Here is a 15,843-nt window from a genome sequence, read left to right on the forward strand (position 1 = left end):
CCGTGGGCTGCTTCACTGTTACATGAATGGGGTGGCCCTGCACTGTGACCAGAGCCAAAGTGCCTTCCCCATGCACACATCCTTTCTCAGAAGCTTGCAGATTGCCTCTTTGAGGAAGGAAGAATGGAGCAACACTCGAAATAGAGAGCAAGCAAGAACAGTCTGTGCCAACTGTTTTGGAGGCAGTAGGTAGATCACCTTCAGCAAGATGGCAAGAGGCCTTTCCCATCTTCTTTTCCTACAAATGCTCATATTGGAAAAGGTGTTTGAGTGATTCCTGTATCATTTACATTTTCTATGTTTCCAGCTATATTGGGATGCTTTATTTAAGCAAAATGAATAAAAGATGTAGCGTCTCCATTGTGTTGGCCAAATAACGATCATCTTTAAGGAAGAAATTGGAAATGTAAAAGAAAGGCCTCAAAAACATGTCCCTGAGGATAAAAAAAATGCTGAGTCCTGCAGTGTTTCTGTTCATACTTTGCCCTTTCACCCTCTTTTTTCTTTTCCTATCCTAATGGTGGCAGCTGATGCAATAATGGGCTCCTGCACATTTTTACACCTCAATCACATTGAGAACCTGACAGCTTTATCTTTCTGGAATATGAACACTACTTGCAGCCTACAGCTGAAACAATTAGCTATAAAACAGAAAGCAGCTTCATGAAGAAAAAAATAAAAAGGGAAACAAAAAACCTTCAGTTTGCAGACAGATTTCACATTTTAAGAATTTATTAAAAGAAAGCAAAAGAAAAAAATTCAAGTAGGTGAAAAAGCCTCAGAGTACTTAGTTGTGTTTTATGGGTTTTGTGACAATAAATGATTTAAACTAAAAGTCATTTGAGAATACACAATAGAAGAAATAGACTTTGACAACAGCAGAGGGAGAGGAATAGAAATAGTGGCGTTTCTATATGTGCCACACACACTAAAAGCAGCAACTGAAGGGAGGAATTTGACCAAACTCTATGAAAATGTATCCTTATAGCTCTTATTAATGAGTTGTTCTGTTCCCAGTTTCTCTTGACCCTTTTCTGAGGGTTAAATTAATCCCTTGTGCAGCTCAGCTGAGGATAATGAAGTTCCCCCGGGGTACCAATGTAGCCCTTGGGTTTGACCTTCAGAAGGCTGAGCCTCTGCTCTTCATTCTGTTTTCAGGCAGTTTTGTTTATACTGCATTAATTAAAAAACACCTTCTCCATTCCCCAGGCTGATGTGCTCTCCTGCACAGAATAAAGGAGGTTCCAGTGCCCAGCCACTTGCAGCCTATCCATGCCTGTGCAGAGACACAGTGGAGAGCACAGCTAACAGGGGAACTGCACGACCCAGATCATATTTGTGAGCTAAAATGTGCAGCATGTTCTGGTAGAGCCTGCGTGGGCAACCTTTAAGATGTAAAGGGACTTTGGATTCCAGCAGGCTGTTCTGGTGCTCATAGTTCATGATTCTGGAACCATAGGTATTGCTTGCAGTTCCCCACTGAGGGAGAGTTCGGTTTGTTGGAGGTGAAAGCAAGGCATTTGACCATGTGGTCATCTGGGATTTGCTCAAGGGTGGCTAAGCTGAAAGGTCTGCTCCACTTCCTACACGCTACATTTTTAGAAGGTTTTAAAACAGGTGCTTTTTTTCCCTCAACATTTAAATACATCACTGTCCTCAAATAGTACCAGTTTATGTCTGGTAATATGAGTTTTATTCAGTGTAAGAGGCTGGCTGCATTTTGGTCCAAAGTTGCCTTGTTCTTCTGATTATTTTGCCTGCAGTGACCTTCCTCTCTCATTTCTCCTTTCTTTTCTCCCTGGCACACTATTCTACCTCATCTTTTATCCTTGCGTCCTCTCTTCTATCCTGCCAGTGTGCAGATACCTAGGTACCACAGAGCAACCAAGCAGAGATGGTGCTTTGCTGCATAGCATCAGAAGTTACATACCACTGAGAGAAGGAAGTTACCCTTATGACAGCAAGCAGAGCACAAAAGCTTTTGGCTCTTTCACCTTGTTTTGTCATGGATGACATTGGATGGCCTCTGACAATTTGAAATTCTTCAGAACTGTTAGCATATATCAGGCTACTGAAATTACTGAAGTTTTCCATAAGGTCATAACCAACGAGTGAAAATTAAAAAGGAATTTATAGGATGTCCTGACCATATCCCAGTGATGCTTGTGATGGCCAGGCTGTGTGCTGGTCCTTTGCCACTGTAGCTGTTGGGTTACTTGGCTACCGTTTGTCAAGAGGGCATATTCAGAGGCAGCAGTAGTTGGCTCAGAAAGTCTTTTTTCAAGGTCTTCAGTTGGGTTGCATTTGTTTTGCACTGATTTTAGAGAACGCTGATTAATATAAATCATCTTGTATTGCGACACTTGACCAAGGCCTATAATCATGCCACTACTTCAGCTGTGTCTGACTGAGAAGACCCCAGATTAAGCTGAGCACTTATAGCAAGGAGTCCCCTCTATGCCAGCTGGGAGGCTGGAACCAGCTGCTTTCTGAAATGTGAACGAAGAAATGAAAGAATACCCAAACTGCTGTATAAAATTGTCTCTTTCTCATTACCCTAATCACGTAAATATGCTGAAGGCTGCAATCAGAACATTTTTTGTCTTTTTTTTTTTTTTTTTTTTTCCCTTTAAATCAGGCTCAGGAAAAAAAAAAGACAAATGAACATCTTACTGAAAGGATCACTCAAGTCATCCAGGTCCCATCCCTGCAACTCAGTAACAGACATTAGAACGGAGGAGATCACTCTACTTCTGTTCCCTATGTCTTGTTGCATGTAACATTTCCCAGTGCCCTATAAGCCATGTACATCTACATAGAAAACTGAGTGGCCTGTATAATGTGCCGTGGTATAGATCAAGAGGACTGATTTCAGTGTCCTGAGATATATTTCATTTCTTTAATGAAGTAGGGTCACCTCTGAGAATTACATTTTTGAATGAAGTTCCTAATGAGGTAGAGGAAAAATCCCCAACACATTCAGTTACAGTACTACATGTTGCTTTCCCAGCCCAATGTGGCTGTGATTTAAGCTGAGTGTGCCTTTTCCCATTCACTCACTTAGATGTAGCAGTTCCCAATCTTCAGTACTTGAGAGAAGGAAAGCATGGAAGGATTAAGTGATGTACCCAAGATCATACAAAGGCATCTGTGGCAGTCAGCACACGGTGCATAATTTAAAGGATTGGCCTACTTCCTTTGTTTTTCAGTATTTTAAATGAGAAAATGGCCCTTAGATAGTATTCCTAGTATGATCCTTCCTAAGTTTTAAAGTTGGCTTTACTAAAGTACTGGAAATTGGTGATACTTAGCCTATATTTAAACAGAATTGATGGCCCAGTACTTAATCTCAAGCTGTCTTTTCTCATTACTATTGCCATGAGTTTTCTCTTAAGGAGTATTCTTATTGCTGTCAAAGCTTAACAAATGAGGCATGGTTTCACAAGAGAAGGCTTTTGCTTGGGGCTTTGTTTGATTTCTGGCACGACAAACATTTATCTGATCAACATGGAGCAATAGCAAAGTGATGGCTAAACCAGATCCCGCAATAGAAGCATAGATTTTGCAAATGGAATGGAATGAAATACAATGAAATGGAATGAAAAGCACTGTACCAGGTGTGGGTTGCTCTGAGAGCAGAAGAACTGGAGGTCCTGTAGCATTCTCTTGGTTTAAGTGCCAAGGACAAGAATTGCAGTTGTGGAAATGCCCCACGCTTCCCTTATGACAAGATCCTGTAATACCAGTAGTTTGATCTTGTGAGGTCTTGAGCATTATCAGCTCTCTGCATTTTCGTTATCAGTTGAAAAGAATAAAAATTGACTCCTTGTGCCAGGAGACAAGAAGACAAAATTCTCAAAAAATAAATTGAAAATTGACATCTATAAGCCTTTTGCTTTGGAGGAATGTCTCTGTTCCAAATGTTGCTTTCCACAATTGGGCATCTCTGCCTTGTATACAACATCACCACTTGGCATAGCAGATAAAAGTCACATCTGTGGCTCCATTTGTCTAACAAGCAGTCTTCCTACAGGCTCTCTCACATTTAGCCTGGGGGGAGTTTGTAGACCTTATCTAAGAGGAGGAATTACTTTGCTGTGGCTTTGACATGCTCTTTAAAGAATATTCGGAAACCGTCTGAAGCCACAGTATATAAAGAGGATCCTTTTTGTCAGTCTCAGTGGAGAAAGCAAGAGTGAGAAATTTCTGTGTTCTGTTTTCTGGCTTTAGTCTGCATCCTAGTCCTTGGTTAGGAAGCTGTTAAAGTCATAGGACGTGGTAATTAATACTGAAATGAACAAAAGAAGTTTAAGGACTTTCTGCTGCCGTTCAGTGTTCTCATTCACCTGCTCCCCTCATCGTTTGGATGATGCCTCAGACTGGTGATTTAACTGATGTCCTGCTTACATTGGTGCAAGATAATGTAATGCATTCTTCATTTGACGGAGTAATTTAATCCTTATTCTTTATAGGATCTATTGAAAAATTCCGTTGCTTGTGCTCTAAACTCTGCTGTGCTTTTCCAGCCCTGACTTGTGGGCTGGCAGGATATTTAGATTGCCTTCAGATTGTATGGCAGAGTGCTAATCCACTGGCAGGTGAGACTCCTTTAGATTTGCACTCTCAGGAGCTGGGTTTGAACCCTGAACCGCTCTGATTTACTGCAGCACTTACCCTCTTGCATTAGTTGAAATGGAAAGTTCAATGGAATTTTCTCTCTGATTACAGAAAAACTGATTTTTATAATACTGACCATCACAAGATCTGTAAAAAGAGAATGACAGCCTTTGCTTAGCCACCCAGACACCAGCAGAAGCCAGTCCTGCTGCCTTGTGCTGTCCTAGCAGTGCTGGAAAAACTGGAGCAGAAACCAGGGGTTAGTTCCTCCTTCTCACCTCCAAGGAGTCAGGCTTGAGGCCACTCAAACATTTCATTCCCAGGATGTGGCTGTAAAATTTTAGTTCATTTTTAAAGAAAAATACACTACAATTTTGCTTGAAAAATTCTCCTCTGTTTGAAAATAATGGCTATGTTTACAACAGTAGCAGCAGCAGCCAAATTTTCAGGAAGGAAACCTTGTTGTTTGGGGGCTGGGAAGATTGCTTCTAGTAATGTAAAATCTCAGCTTGGTATTGGCAAGGAAGTGGCATGCTGCTGCTGCAACAGGGCAAAGAAATGGGCTCTTCAGGGCTGACATCCCTTTAGCTTCCCTGCATTCTGGAGGATCCCCAAGGCCCCATGGAAACCAGATGCATTCCTGCTGCAACAATTACTGTCACCGACCCTTGCTGGAAGAGAACATTTAGGGGGGAAAACGTTACAGTATTTTCTTTTGGAAAATTCCGCTATTGACATGAAAAGCAGCAGGGTAACAGCAAAGATGGATTGCAAATTTTGACAGCGCCGACAGGTAAATATTGGCTTTGTGCAAACAAGTTTCTATAAATAACCTGTCTGCTCCAGAAACTCCACAGATGGCAGCGGGGCTGCTGGGGTATTGATTTACCCACTGTGCTCAGTGCAGAAAAGCACAGCTGTCAGCTTTGCTGTTCTCCTCGTTCAGAGTGCTGCTCCAGCTCCTGCTGCGAGCTGCGTGCCTTGTTCACCATTTTTCTTTGGCAAGTGGTGATGAAGATTAAGAGCCCAGAAGAAATAATTTGAAAGAAAAACCTGCCAAAGCAACTGAGAACAAATGAACAAGGGGTAGAGAATAACTCTAGAAAAAACTATGTGTGTATCCACACCTCCGAAAGCCAGCAAGAACCTCTCTCTCTCTCTTGCTCAGTCTATGTCAGGTAATTTCATACAGCTTACAGGAGCAGTCTGCAGAAATTCAGGAGAGTGTAGTGGACTTGTAGTGAGGGTGAAAGGAGATTGCAAAGGAGCAATGAAGAGCTTATACGTTGAGGAGGAAGAGCCAAAATTGAGGCGTACAAACTGATGGTTATCTTTCTAGGGGCCTTACATGCAGACACAGGTTCTGCCAAAAATTCCTAACAACTGGAGAAGACTTACAAATAAATGGCATTCTGATAGGCAAATACTTAAAATAGCCACCATCTGCTTTTTGGCTTGAGTGAGCCTTCAGAGGGCAGCCTAAATCTCAGATTATGATTTTCGGACATTGGTCAATGAGCACTGTCACTATCTCATCGGGAATAAATGTTCATTTACAGTCATAGTGTCGGGATTTGCATTTTAAAAGAGTGCCTCAGATTTCCTAATTCACTTCTCTCAAAATGTTTGCCTGTGGTGCACGTTCACTTTAAAGGCTTGTCAGTTAGCAGACCTATGCATCTCCTGCAGTAGATGCAGCATGTGCCTTTTGGGGGCATTTTCTGCTGTTTTTCTATGTAATCTCTGTGTAATTGCACAGTCAGCCAGGATAATGAAGTTCTTCTGTCATTATAGCTAGATCTGCATCAAGGACTTTGCCCAGAACAACTGGATGCAGCTTTCTGTTGTTTTATGTTGTGTGGTAGCTTTGGGCACTTTCCTTTGGTCTCATCTTTTAACAAATAGCTGGCATGGCTAACATCTCACTGACCAAGAAGTAGACATCTGACCTAGTTGAAATAAACAGTTAAAAGAAATCTTTTCTCAATTCATTTGTTCAGTTTGTGAACTTAAGTTTAGATGGGGCTGACTGTCATCCCTCCTGAAAGTGCTGAGGCTGTGAAAGCCTGCAGAGCCGTGCAAATATCTTGGGATTGTTGGGGATAATTATCATTACTCTGTATAATAAATATTTTCAGTATTCAATATATTTCAATATAGTTTAAACAGGTAAAAATTGTCAAAAGACTTCTCAGTTGCAGAATGTTAATAGATTGAAGGAGCTAAATGCTAGGCATTGCTGGAAAGACAGAATTTCTATTGCCTTAGTTCATTTTTAGGCATTTTAAATGTTAAGGAAGCTGGTGTATATCTTGTAGGAGAAGTTGCGTTGTTGCATACAAAGCTGTTCTTTTCACATACTGAAATTCTGTCTTGCTAAAATGAGCGGGAAGCATCTTAACTCCTGAGCTGTAGGTCAGTAAATTCACAAACACAAGGACAGGTCAAGAAGCTAGGACATGCTATTGCCCATCCTGTTTGCAGCTGAACCCCACAACCCACTAAATCCCTGCTACCATCCCTGTTTGCTTCTCCAGAGCTTGCTGAGCATGGAGCTGCTTCGTGTTTCATGCCTCGATGCTTTGATGAGGTGTGCAAAGTACAAAAGGAACTGAGTGTGGTGTGCTAAATATTTTAAGGCCACATAGAATATACTGCAGCTGGAGAGATTTCAAGCATTTTGTTAGATTTTCCTGCATATACGATGTATAAATATAGATTTCTACATCGGATATATTTATTAAGATGTATACAGTGTAGAAATACATTGTTTAAAATACCTATGTCTCAAGATTTTCCTGAAATCAGAGTCCACTTTGTTTTGGAATCTCCTTTCTCGTGTCACAGATGCAGCAGAGGAATAAAACACCAATTTGTGTCTCTCGGAGGAGAGCAGAAAGGCATCCTGTATGAGTATAATGCAGTGTGATGTCAGCTGTCACTGCTGTGTCCTGCTGAGAGGCTTGCTGACCTGTGAGCTATTGCATCCTCGCTCTCTCATTCCAAGCACAGTTCATAACATTCTCATCGTTGTGTTATTGCAGTCTTTTCTTAAACCTGACTTGTAGGAAGAGAGGAAAGAGTTGTGTTTAGAGAAGGCAGCACCAAAGCATTCCCAGACAACGCTTCAGCTGAACTGCAGTAACTCCACGGCTGGTGATGGGGACTGTTTACATGGACTAGGCACGTGCCTGTCTAGGGATATTCAAGGATAATTACAGACTTCTCCAAGGCCTATTTTTATTTTTTAGAGGAGATGTCTGGGTTTTCAAGTAGATGTTAGTCAACAATACAGAGCCATCAGCGTTGGATGCAGCTTATCGTAAGAGCTGTGTCAGATCGTTTGGGATTTCAACAGTAAGGTGATAAAGCCTCTGAAATGTTAGACAAGCAATAAATAAACTTTAGAGGTAGAAAGTGATCCCCTACGCTGGATGCATTCACCTAAGGAATCTTAAAAGCCTACCTAGGATATATGTGCCTACTCTAGTTCACAGCAGTTACTGCCCTTCAAATAAATGCCATTGTTTTTTCTGCAGTGTGTTCCTTTGGCAAGCGATGAAACTGCTCCCGATTTACAATTGTGAGATAAAACAAAGTGAAAGAGGGAAAAGTGACTAGTTTTCAGCATGATTAACTTTAAGTGAAAACCTGCACAACGAAAAGGAATTTCTGCATTGCCATCTGAAAAAAATACAGACGTTATCCATTGATGGCAGAAGTAAGCATAGTGCATGAATGGACATTTAAACTGTAGTGTGTGCTGAGACTGCCTGTCTGCACAGTAGTGTACATGAATATACATGAGTGAGAGACCTGTACATCCTCCATAGTGTTTTCCTGGGACAGTGATTTTTTATCTCTGTTGAAGTATGTCACGCATTACAGCACGTGAATGGTTTTCCTAGTTTAATCACTAATCTGCCTCTGTGTCAGTAAATATGTTGCCATGGGCGCTACAGTAGCAGAACTGAAAGATGAGTTTTTGCCTGGTTGAAGCTTAAAAAACGCCTGTTTGTATTTTTGATATTAACTCATTCATCACGAATGAGGATAAAGAAGCGTATGTCTCTTTAGAATTTAATTATAGAAACATTTGTCACATGCACTTTCTAATATGTAAATAATGTTTACTGCACGTTCATTATTTGTAGTGTCTGGACAAACCTTTTATGGGGCTTCACATTTCTACACCAGATTGTTTTCCAGTAGTGCAGACTTCTACATATGATCAACAGGGAGAAATCACATCCCTTTGCTTCACTCCAAGATGAGCAATACCCATCCTGCTTATTGCTGAATCCCATTATTTATCATTCAGTTTCTTCCCTGAACTGTATACCATGCTTCCAGAATTGTGCATAATGAATTACTTAGCTGTGAAGATTTAAATCCCAGACTGACTCATCCCTTAGTTGTTCGTGGTCGTGAGTTTGTTTGTTTCATTTGCTTTTCTTTTTTAAGGAAAGAAGATTAAACTGTATTAAACTGGTTTGTTTTGTTAGCATGTGTGGTGATGAGTCTGTGACCTACTTTTATGGTGGGTAGTGTACTCTTACCCTATATCTGAATAACAAATGACAGAAACATTAGTATGGGTTGACCTCTTGTTGGAATATTTCTTGGGCATTTTATATCAAAGGAAAATACTGAGATAACAATCTTCAATTAAATACTAATAAAATCCAGAGGAAAAGTAACTAGAGTTTTTGTATTACATAATGTGTAATAGAATGCTTGAGTTAGAAGGGATCTTAAATATCATTTACTTAAGGCTTATACCAAATTACTCGGAAATGATTGAAGAGCAAATCTGGAGTCAAAAGAATAGAAGAATTTTTTTTTATTATTTCTTTTTTTTTTTTACATGGTAGATGATCATGGACAAAATGACATAGGTAGAAGTTGCATCCTGCAGTCTGTAACTGTTTTGAAAGGTGCTTTTATCAAATTTGAGCAGTGTTAACAAGTAATACTTACAAGCTGGCTTTCTCCAGATGCTCCAGAAAGACAATCTAAGTCTGTATGCATGAGTCGTTGGCCTGTTAGTGTTCTGAAGGCCTTGAGCTCCAAGAAGTGCACATAAAAACATAGGCATTGCCCTCTTTGCCTGATGGCAATGCTGCATTGATGTGCTGAGGGAAGAGCATGTTTGTAGCCTCTGTTAATACTAATGGGCTTCTCTGTTCAATAGGAGAACCTAACCTCAGACATAGTTTACATCATCAATATAGCTATCAAAATTGCATGTTTTCCCCTTGAAAATTACTGCCAAGGTAAGCAGTTTTTTGAGGACCTATTCTAAATTGAAACAAGTGAATTACTTCTGATTCTTTGGAAGTAATTTGTTACCCAGCAGGTCTTAGGTGCTATAAGAAAAACATGCAAGAAAAAGAATTGAAGATTTTTAGTATTCAAACTGATGTGATAGTCTAGTATTTGAAATCTAATGTCAATAGTGACTCACAATTGAGAAAATGTAACAAGAGGGAGTTCCTCTGGAGGAGTAAATAGCAATTTACCAAGACTCAATGTCCTTTGGCAGTCCATTTTCAAACTGCTGTCCAAACCAAGGTCTGAGGTTTTATTATTTCTAGAATACATACTGGCTACAACCTGCTCTGAATTGGAACATATATCAGTGGTATAAAAAACATTCACACCTCTGGGAAACTGAACTAAAAGGTCACTTTTTCAACAAATTTACAAACTGCCAAAAACACACCAGCCTTGTCATTGAATTTTCAGTAGCCTTCCTTTTTCCATGTGGAGTCCAGAGGGCAATATTATATCTCATATCTCATATCTCATAGTGTAAAGGCAGCCTCTGAAGGATGCAGCAACTTTCCATGTAGATCAGCTTGCATTTGTTCATGTAAGTTCACATTTGGTTGAATTTATGTGTCATGGGTTTGGTACATATGTTCACCAGCTCTACTTATTTTCCATCCTGGATCCTGCATATTGTGTTTGAAGGTTTTTCAGTGAGGATTTTATTCTGCTGGAGAAACGCAGGTTGGAGGACCTCAGCTTAAGATTGAAAACTATCGGAGAGGTGGTGGGAAATAAATAGTGGGAGGGCAATATGGGGTCTAGGGAATGGTTATTCATAGAAATATAGCTAATGACTAATAAGACTATTAAGAATTTTAGCATAACTGGGAAAAAATCTGTTACCAATCAGATATCAGAAAACCTTTTTCCCTTTGCTCACAGAAAAACGTGCAGCTTGAATTTTTTCTTTCAGTTTTAAGTATAGCATTTCCAAACCTTTTGGACAGTAAATTATATAGCAGTGCATAAGTCACAAAGACTTTTTTCCTTGTGCTAGGGTGTACAGAGATTATCAGATAGTCGTACATTTCTTTCAACTATTCCTTTTGTTTTTGTACACTCTTTGTCAAGGCATTGAGGTGCTGATGTCAGAATTTCTAGGACATCCTTAAAAACCTGCTGATCTCAACAATCCTTGCAGGATAGGTGGCTGTGATAAGTGTTCTCTAGCTGCACATTATCTCTTGATCGTACTCTTTCTGAGGCATGGGGAGAAGTCTTTCAGATTCCTTTGTCCTAGCTTCCAGAGAGCTTTAACAACCAGGTCCAGAGAGCTTTAGCAGCCAGGACCAGGACTTTAGCAACCAAGACTTCGCAGCGGTGAAGGTTTAAATTAAAGTGTGAGCTAATTCACTTGATTCTCATCTACCAGTGCTCTCGAGAAGCCAGGTGAATGGTGCCCAGCTTTGTCCTACATTTATTCCTGCTGCAACCAGGGGACCTCGTACACGTGGGCTGTAGAGGTGGTCTTTCAATGCAACCTTTTGGAAAAATAATAGGAAATGGTAAAAACGCTATTGCTTGTTATTTTTTTAAATTGAATTTGGCATGGTTGGGATCTCAATGTAAAGGTGTGTGGGATTTTCGTAAGGATATGCTGATATTTATGGTAACTACTTGAAGGCTAAGGGAGACCTGGATGGAAGTAACCTTTCATAATGTTTCTGAAGGAAAAAATACGCATTTGTGTTTTTATTCAAAGCTCAAATAACAAATTCATGGCTCAAGCCAACAGGCAGGTTACGTTATTTGACTTCAAATAATAATTCCAGGACTGTTTCCAGTTCTGCTTCGTCCATTTAAATTACTTTTGCTCAGAACAGTGAGACTGCTATAATGGAAACTGGTTTACAATAGAAACTGTTATATTTGTTTTATTTTGAATGCGCCTCACAGTGTGGTTCCTCATGTTTTTCTATGAATTGATGTACTTCCAATTTATCAGAGCATATGATTTTTGTGTTGGATGAGCAAATAAGGTGTTTAGGGTTTTCGTGGCATGAGTTTTAAATATTCTCTCATCTTACACATACAAACATGCATATTTTGCTTTCTCCCTCCTTAGAAAGTCATTGTAAAAGTATTTCATGATTGCAATTTTAACAACAGTTGATTTCAGGATGTTTTTTAATAACCTCTGGATAGAAGCCTGATTTTTCAGTTGTAGTTTTTAATTAAATGCTTACTAGAAATTGTGTCCTGAAGTGGATAATCATAAGTATTGTGAGCTGACTGAAAATCTGTACAAATGTACTATTAAAGATTGGTCATCCTGATTTGAAAAACAATTAAGAGAAATGAAATGTTAAAGTGGCAATAGAAATTCAGCAGATGGAAACCTGTCAGGTGCTAAAAGCTAAAAATGTAAACTTGTAGAGTAGGTTGTAATACTAAAGGAAACTTCAGCATTGACAGGATTTCTACACCTATCCAAAGGTATGATTTTAAAAGTGGACTCAGGCATTTAAATGAAAATGGTTTGAGGAAGCTAAGGTGTCTTAGAGGAGGCTGAGTGTTGTTCATTGGTGGTAAGCTCAGCCATGGTTTTGTATTTTAAAGTGAGCTGGGGAATGGGGTCATTGGCACTTGACATCTGTTCCCTGTGACCCATTTTTCCATACTGTGAATTTTCATAACTTTCATGCCTGGAAAGAAACAGATGAACATGGAATTAATTACTTAACAAAAGCTCATTACAACCAATGAAAAGTGGGTTGGGATGAAGCCTGTAACACACCTGTGCCAAGTTAATTATTTAATTGGTATGTTTTCATGCTGATTCAGTTAAATGGTTCCACTCTCTACTCTGAAACCTACTCACTATATGTCTTTTCCAGGAGTGTGGTACCAACCATTTAGTCTGCAGGTAAACAAGGGAGAGGAAATTTCAATCACCAAGGGGCACAGATTTGTTTGAAATAATGTATCCCAGGGTAAGACTATTCTTGGGATACCATCCAAAGATTGTTTTGAAAACATTTGTATTTTTTCAGAATGCTTCAAGTACAGAATCATTGTATTTTATAATGTCTTTTTGCAGTTGCTTTTTAATGAGTGCTTATGTACAGTGTTGTTGTAAAGTGAGGAAATGTATATAGTATGCCCACATAATCTGCTTTGATCCTGAGTTTTCAAGGTTTGGTAGTGTTCTACGAAAGCTACTTCTGTTGCAGAGGATGCGTTTCTTTCCAAGGCCCCTAACTTAACTTAGCATCTCAGGAGGTGGGAAGTGGGCGCTCTTTGTAGTCATTGTGGGAGCTACCAGGTGCCTGGATTTTGGTGTCTGGTGTCATTCATGTCTCTATAGAAAATCCACAACGTTTGCTCAAACTTGGTAGATGTAAGGTAGAATTTTACCCATCCTCCCATAGTGGCTGCTGGCAGTCACAGGCAGATTTTGCAAGTCCTATAAGCACTTGAAATCTAACTCCTTTTAACTGGATCTCCTGCTAGTGATTTTCAGGGAAACAAAAAACAAACAAACAAACATAAAAAGATGAATGATGTATTTTGTGTGCTTTCTCTGTAGAGATTTGTACTCTTGGAAACAAGAATGTTTGTTTATTCTCAGGTATCCTAAACTCCAGACTCACCTGACATTATCATGTTATCACCAACAGCATCTGTGATTAATCTGGAAGACAAATATAGGTTTATTCAGTAATGAACTTGAGATATCAGAGGCTGTTGTCTCCCACAGTAATTTATAGTGTGAATTACTGCTGTCATATTCTTGAGGAAAAATAGATAACAAAAACTAGATGAACGGCCTGAATATCCTAAAATTTAACCATGCAGGATCTGTCACTTCCAGGCTGTGGAGAGTTAGCAGACCACATCTAAGATTAGAAGAAAGCCTGCTTATAATGACTGAGAACATGAAAAACTTACCCAACAAGAGTTGGCACAGGAGATTAGTAGCAGACTACAGACTCCTGACACACGGCCTGCTCTTTATGGTGACTTTATGAGGTGAGAAGTCAATTTGAATTAATGCTTCTCTGTGCTATATTTATGAGTATGTCGTGATGATGACTGCCTGAGTCATCCTTGCAAAAACATACTTCTCTGGGTTCTAGATCATCTGTTCTTAGTGGTTTGCTTATGCCCTTTAGTAAAGCAAGGGCGCTTTCTGTTCTCTACAGAATATGGTAGCTTTTGTCTAAATCTCCAAGCTGACAGATTAATTTTTGGGTGGCTGTTTCATCTTGCTGAGGAGCAGGAAGGAACATCTGGAAAATGGGATGCAGTTTAGTGAGGATTACTGGAAGTAATTGTATCAGACTCTCAATGCTTCTGGGAGACTGCTGAAGTGCAAGCACCATCTACCACCTCTTTCCAGACCACGGTGATAACATGGCGTGGGTTTTAATACAGTAATGAAGCCGTTCTTACAAAGTGGAAAGCTGCTCTTTCAGATAAACAATTATACTAAGAGAGAAGATTACTTTAAAAAAAAAAAATAAAATAAAATAAAAGACTTACAAAGACTTCAAACAGCAAGAAGTCACTAACTGTAGTACTGATCCAGGAATTCCACCTGAAACATGACTGTTGAAAGTGTGCAGGTTTTGATAAGAGATAAGTGTATGTGTTGGGGTAACCCTTCTTACTGCTTCAGAAATGGAGGTCCTCTATATAACCATACTTACAGCGATGTATTAGATAAAATAAGGCTTGCATATTTTTCAGTGGCATGTAGCAATAGAACAAGAGTCAGTGGGCAGAAACTGGAATGCAAGAAGTTCCATGCTAACACAAGGAAGAACTTCTTTACTGTCATGGTGATGGAACAACTGGAACAGGCTGCCCAGAGAGTTTGTGGAGTCTCTTCTCTAGAGATATTCAAGACTTGTCTGGGCGTCTGCCTGTGCAACCTGCTATAGGGATCCTGCTTTAGCAGGGAGGTTGGACTTGATGATCTCTAGAGATCCCTTCCACCCCTATAATTCTGTGATTGATATTAAAGAAATACAGTAGCAATGAAAAATGTACTCCTAGATCATATATTCTGTTGGTCAAGTATTTCATTTTTCACTCATGCACTTTTTCTGTAGTCTAATATAGTGGATTGTAGAATTGTACTGTGATGTACCACAATTACTTGGTCTTAGCTAAATGTGTCCCCATTAAGTTGAATTTATGCTAATTCTGTCCCAGTTAAACAGCAGATGATGCTGTAGCTTCACTACTAAATTGCTTTCCTAGAGACATCCCATAAAATAAGCTATAAACCCAAAGTGGAATATAATGAAATACAATTTTACATAAGCTTAATATGTTTAACATCTGTATATAATTATGGTCATTATGGATGACAAAAGACTTCTTGGGTCACATTGTCCAGTTGATGAGCGTGGAACTTACCATGTGCCTTGTCTAGTTAGTTTTAAATACCCTGGGCTGTTTCTTCTACTTATCTTGGAAGGTGATTCCACAGCCTGATGTTACTTTTCTACTATTTAACCCAAATGACACTTCTTCCCAGTGATTCTCTTCACAGATTGCTTACATGCCAAGAGCATTTGGGCACCGATCCATTTAGATAAACTTCTTTAATCATTTGAATAGTTTCACTAAAATCAGAGAGGCTGTGTGAATTTGACTACAGAATTTGCCTTTTTGATCAGTCCAGACTTTAGTTGTGTGTTCCAGGTTGTACATTCCTCCTGTTCTTGAACAGCTCATTATGCCAGCTGGATCCAAAAGGAACATTGTCTTCTACTCATTTTGGTTATTGATGGCACCTGCTGGCATGAGGAAAATGAAGTGGAAGTTCTACCAAAATGAAGGCTGCCCTCCTGAATGATGTATTATGTCTGTGTTAAGTGACGCTTGTAGTAAATAAGCATCTCAGGTAACCTTTATGCCAGTAATACTCCATTTCCCAAT

The 15,843-nt window shown here is 39.5% G+C and overlaps 1 protein-coding gene across 10 annotated transcripts in view; it reads left to right on the forward strand.

The window, feature by feature from the left end:
• ELMO1 (engulfment and cell motility 1) overlaps window positions 1–15,843 on the forward strand; it is a 290,733-nt gene that overhangs the window by 224,840 nt on the left and 50,050 nt on the right. The window contains exon 1 of one of the 10 annotated variants that reach the window (XM_052695791.1): window positions 12,757–12,817. The exons of the other annotated variants lie outside the window; for them this stretch is intronic. Within the exon in view, the coding sequence (XP_052551751.1) occupies window positions 12,776–12,817 (42 nt within the window). The 5' untranslated portion in view covers window positions 12,757–12,775. Of the gene's footprint in view, window positions 1–12,756; window positions 12,818–15,843 lie in introns of those variants that run through there. 10 annotated transcript variants of the gene reach the window in all.

The sequence above is a fragment of the Tympanuchus pallidicinctus genome, unplaced genomic scaffold, assembly GCF_026119805.1.
Source record: "Tympanuchus pallidicinctus isolate F22 unplaced genomic scaffold, pur_lepc_1.0 scaffold3, whole genome shotgun sequence".
NCBI classification, from domain to species: Eukaryota; Metazoa; Chordata; class Aves; order Galliformes; family Phasianidae; genus Tympanuchus; species Tympanuchus pallidicinctus.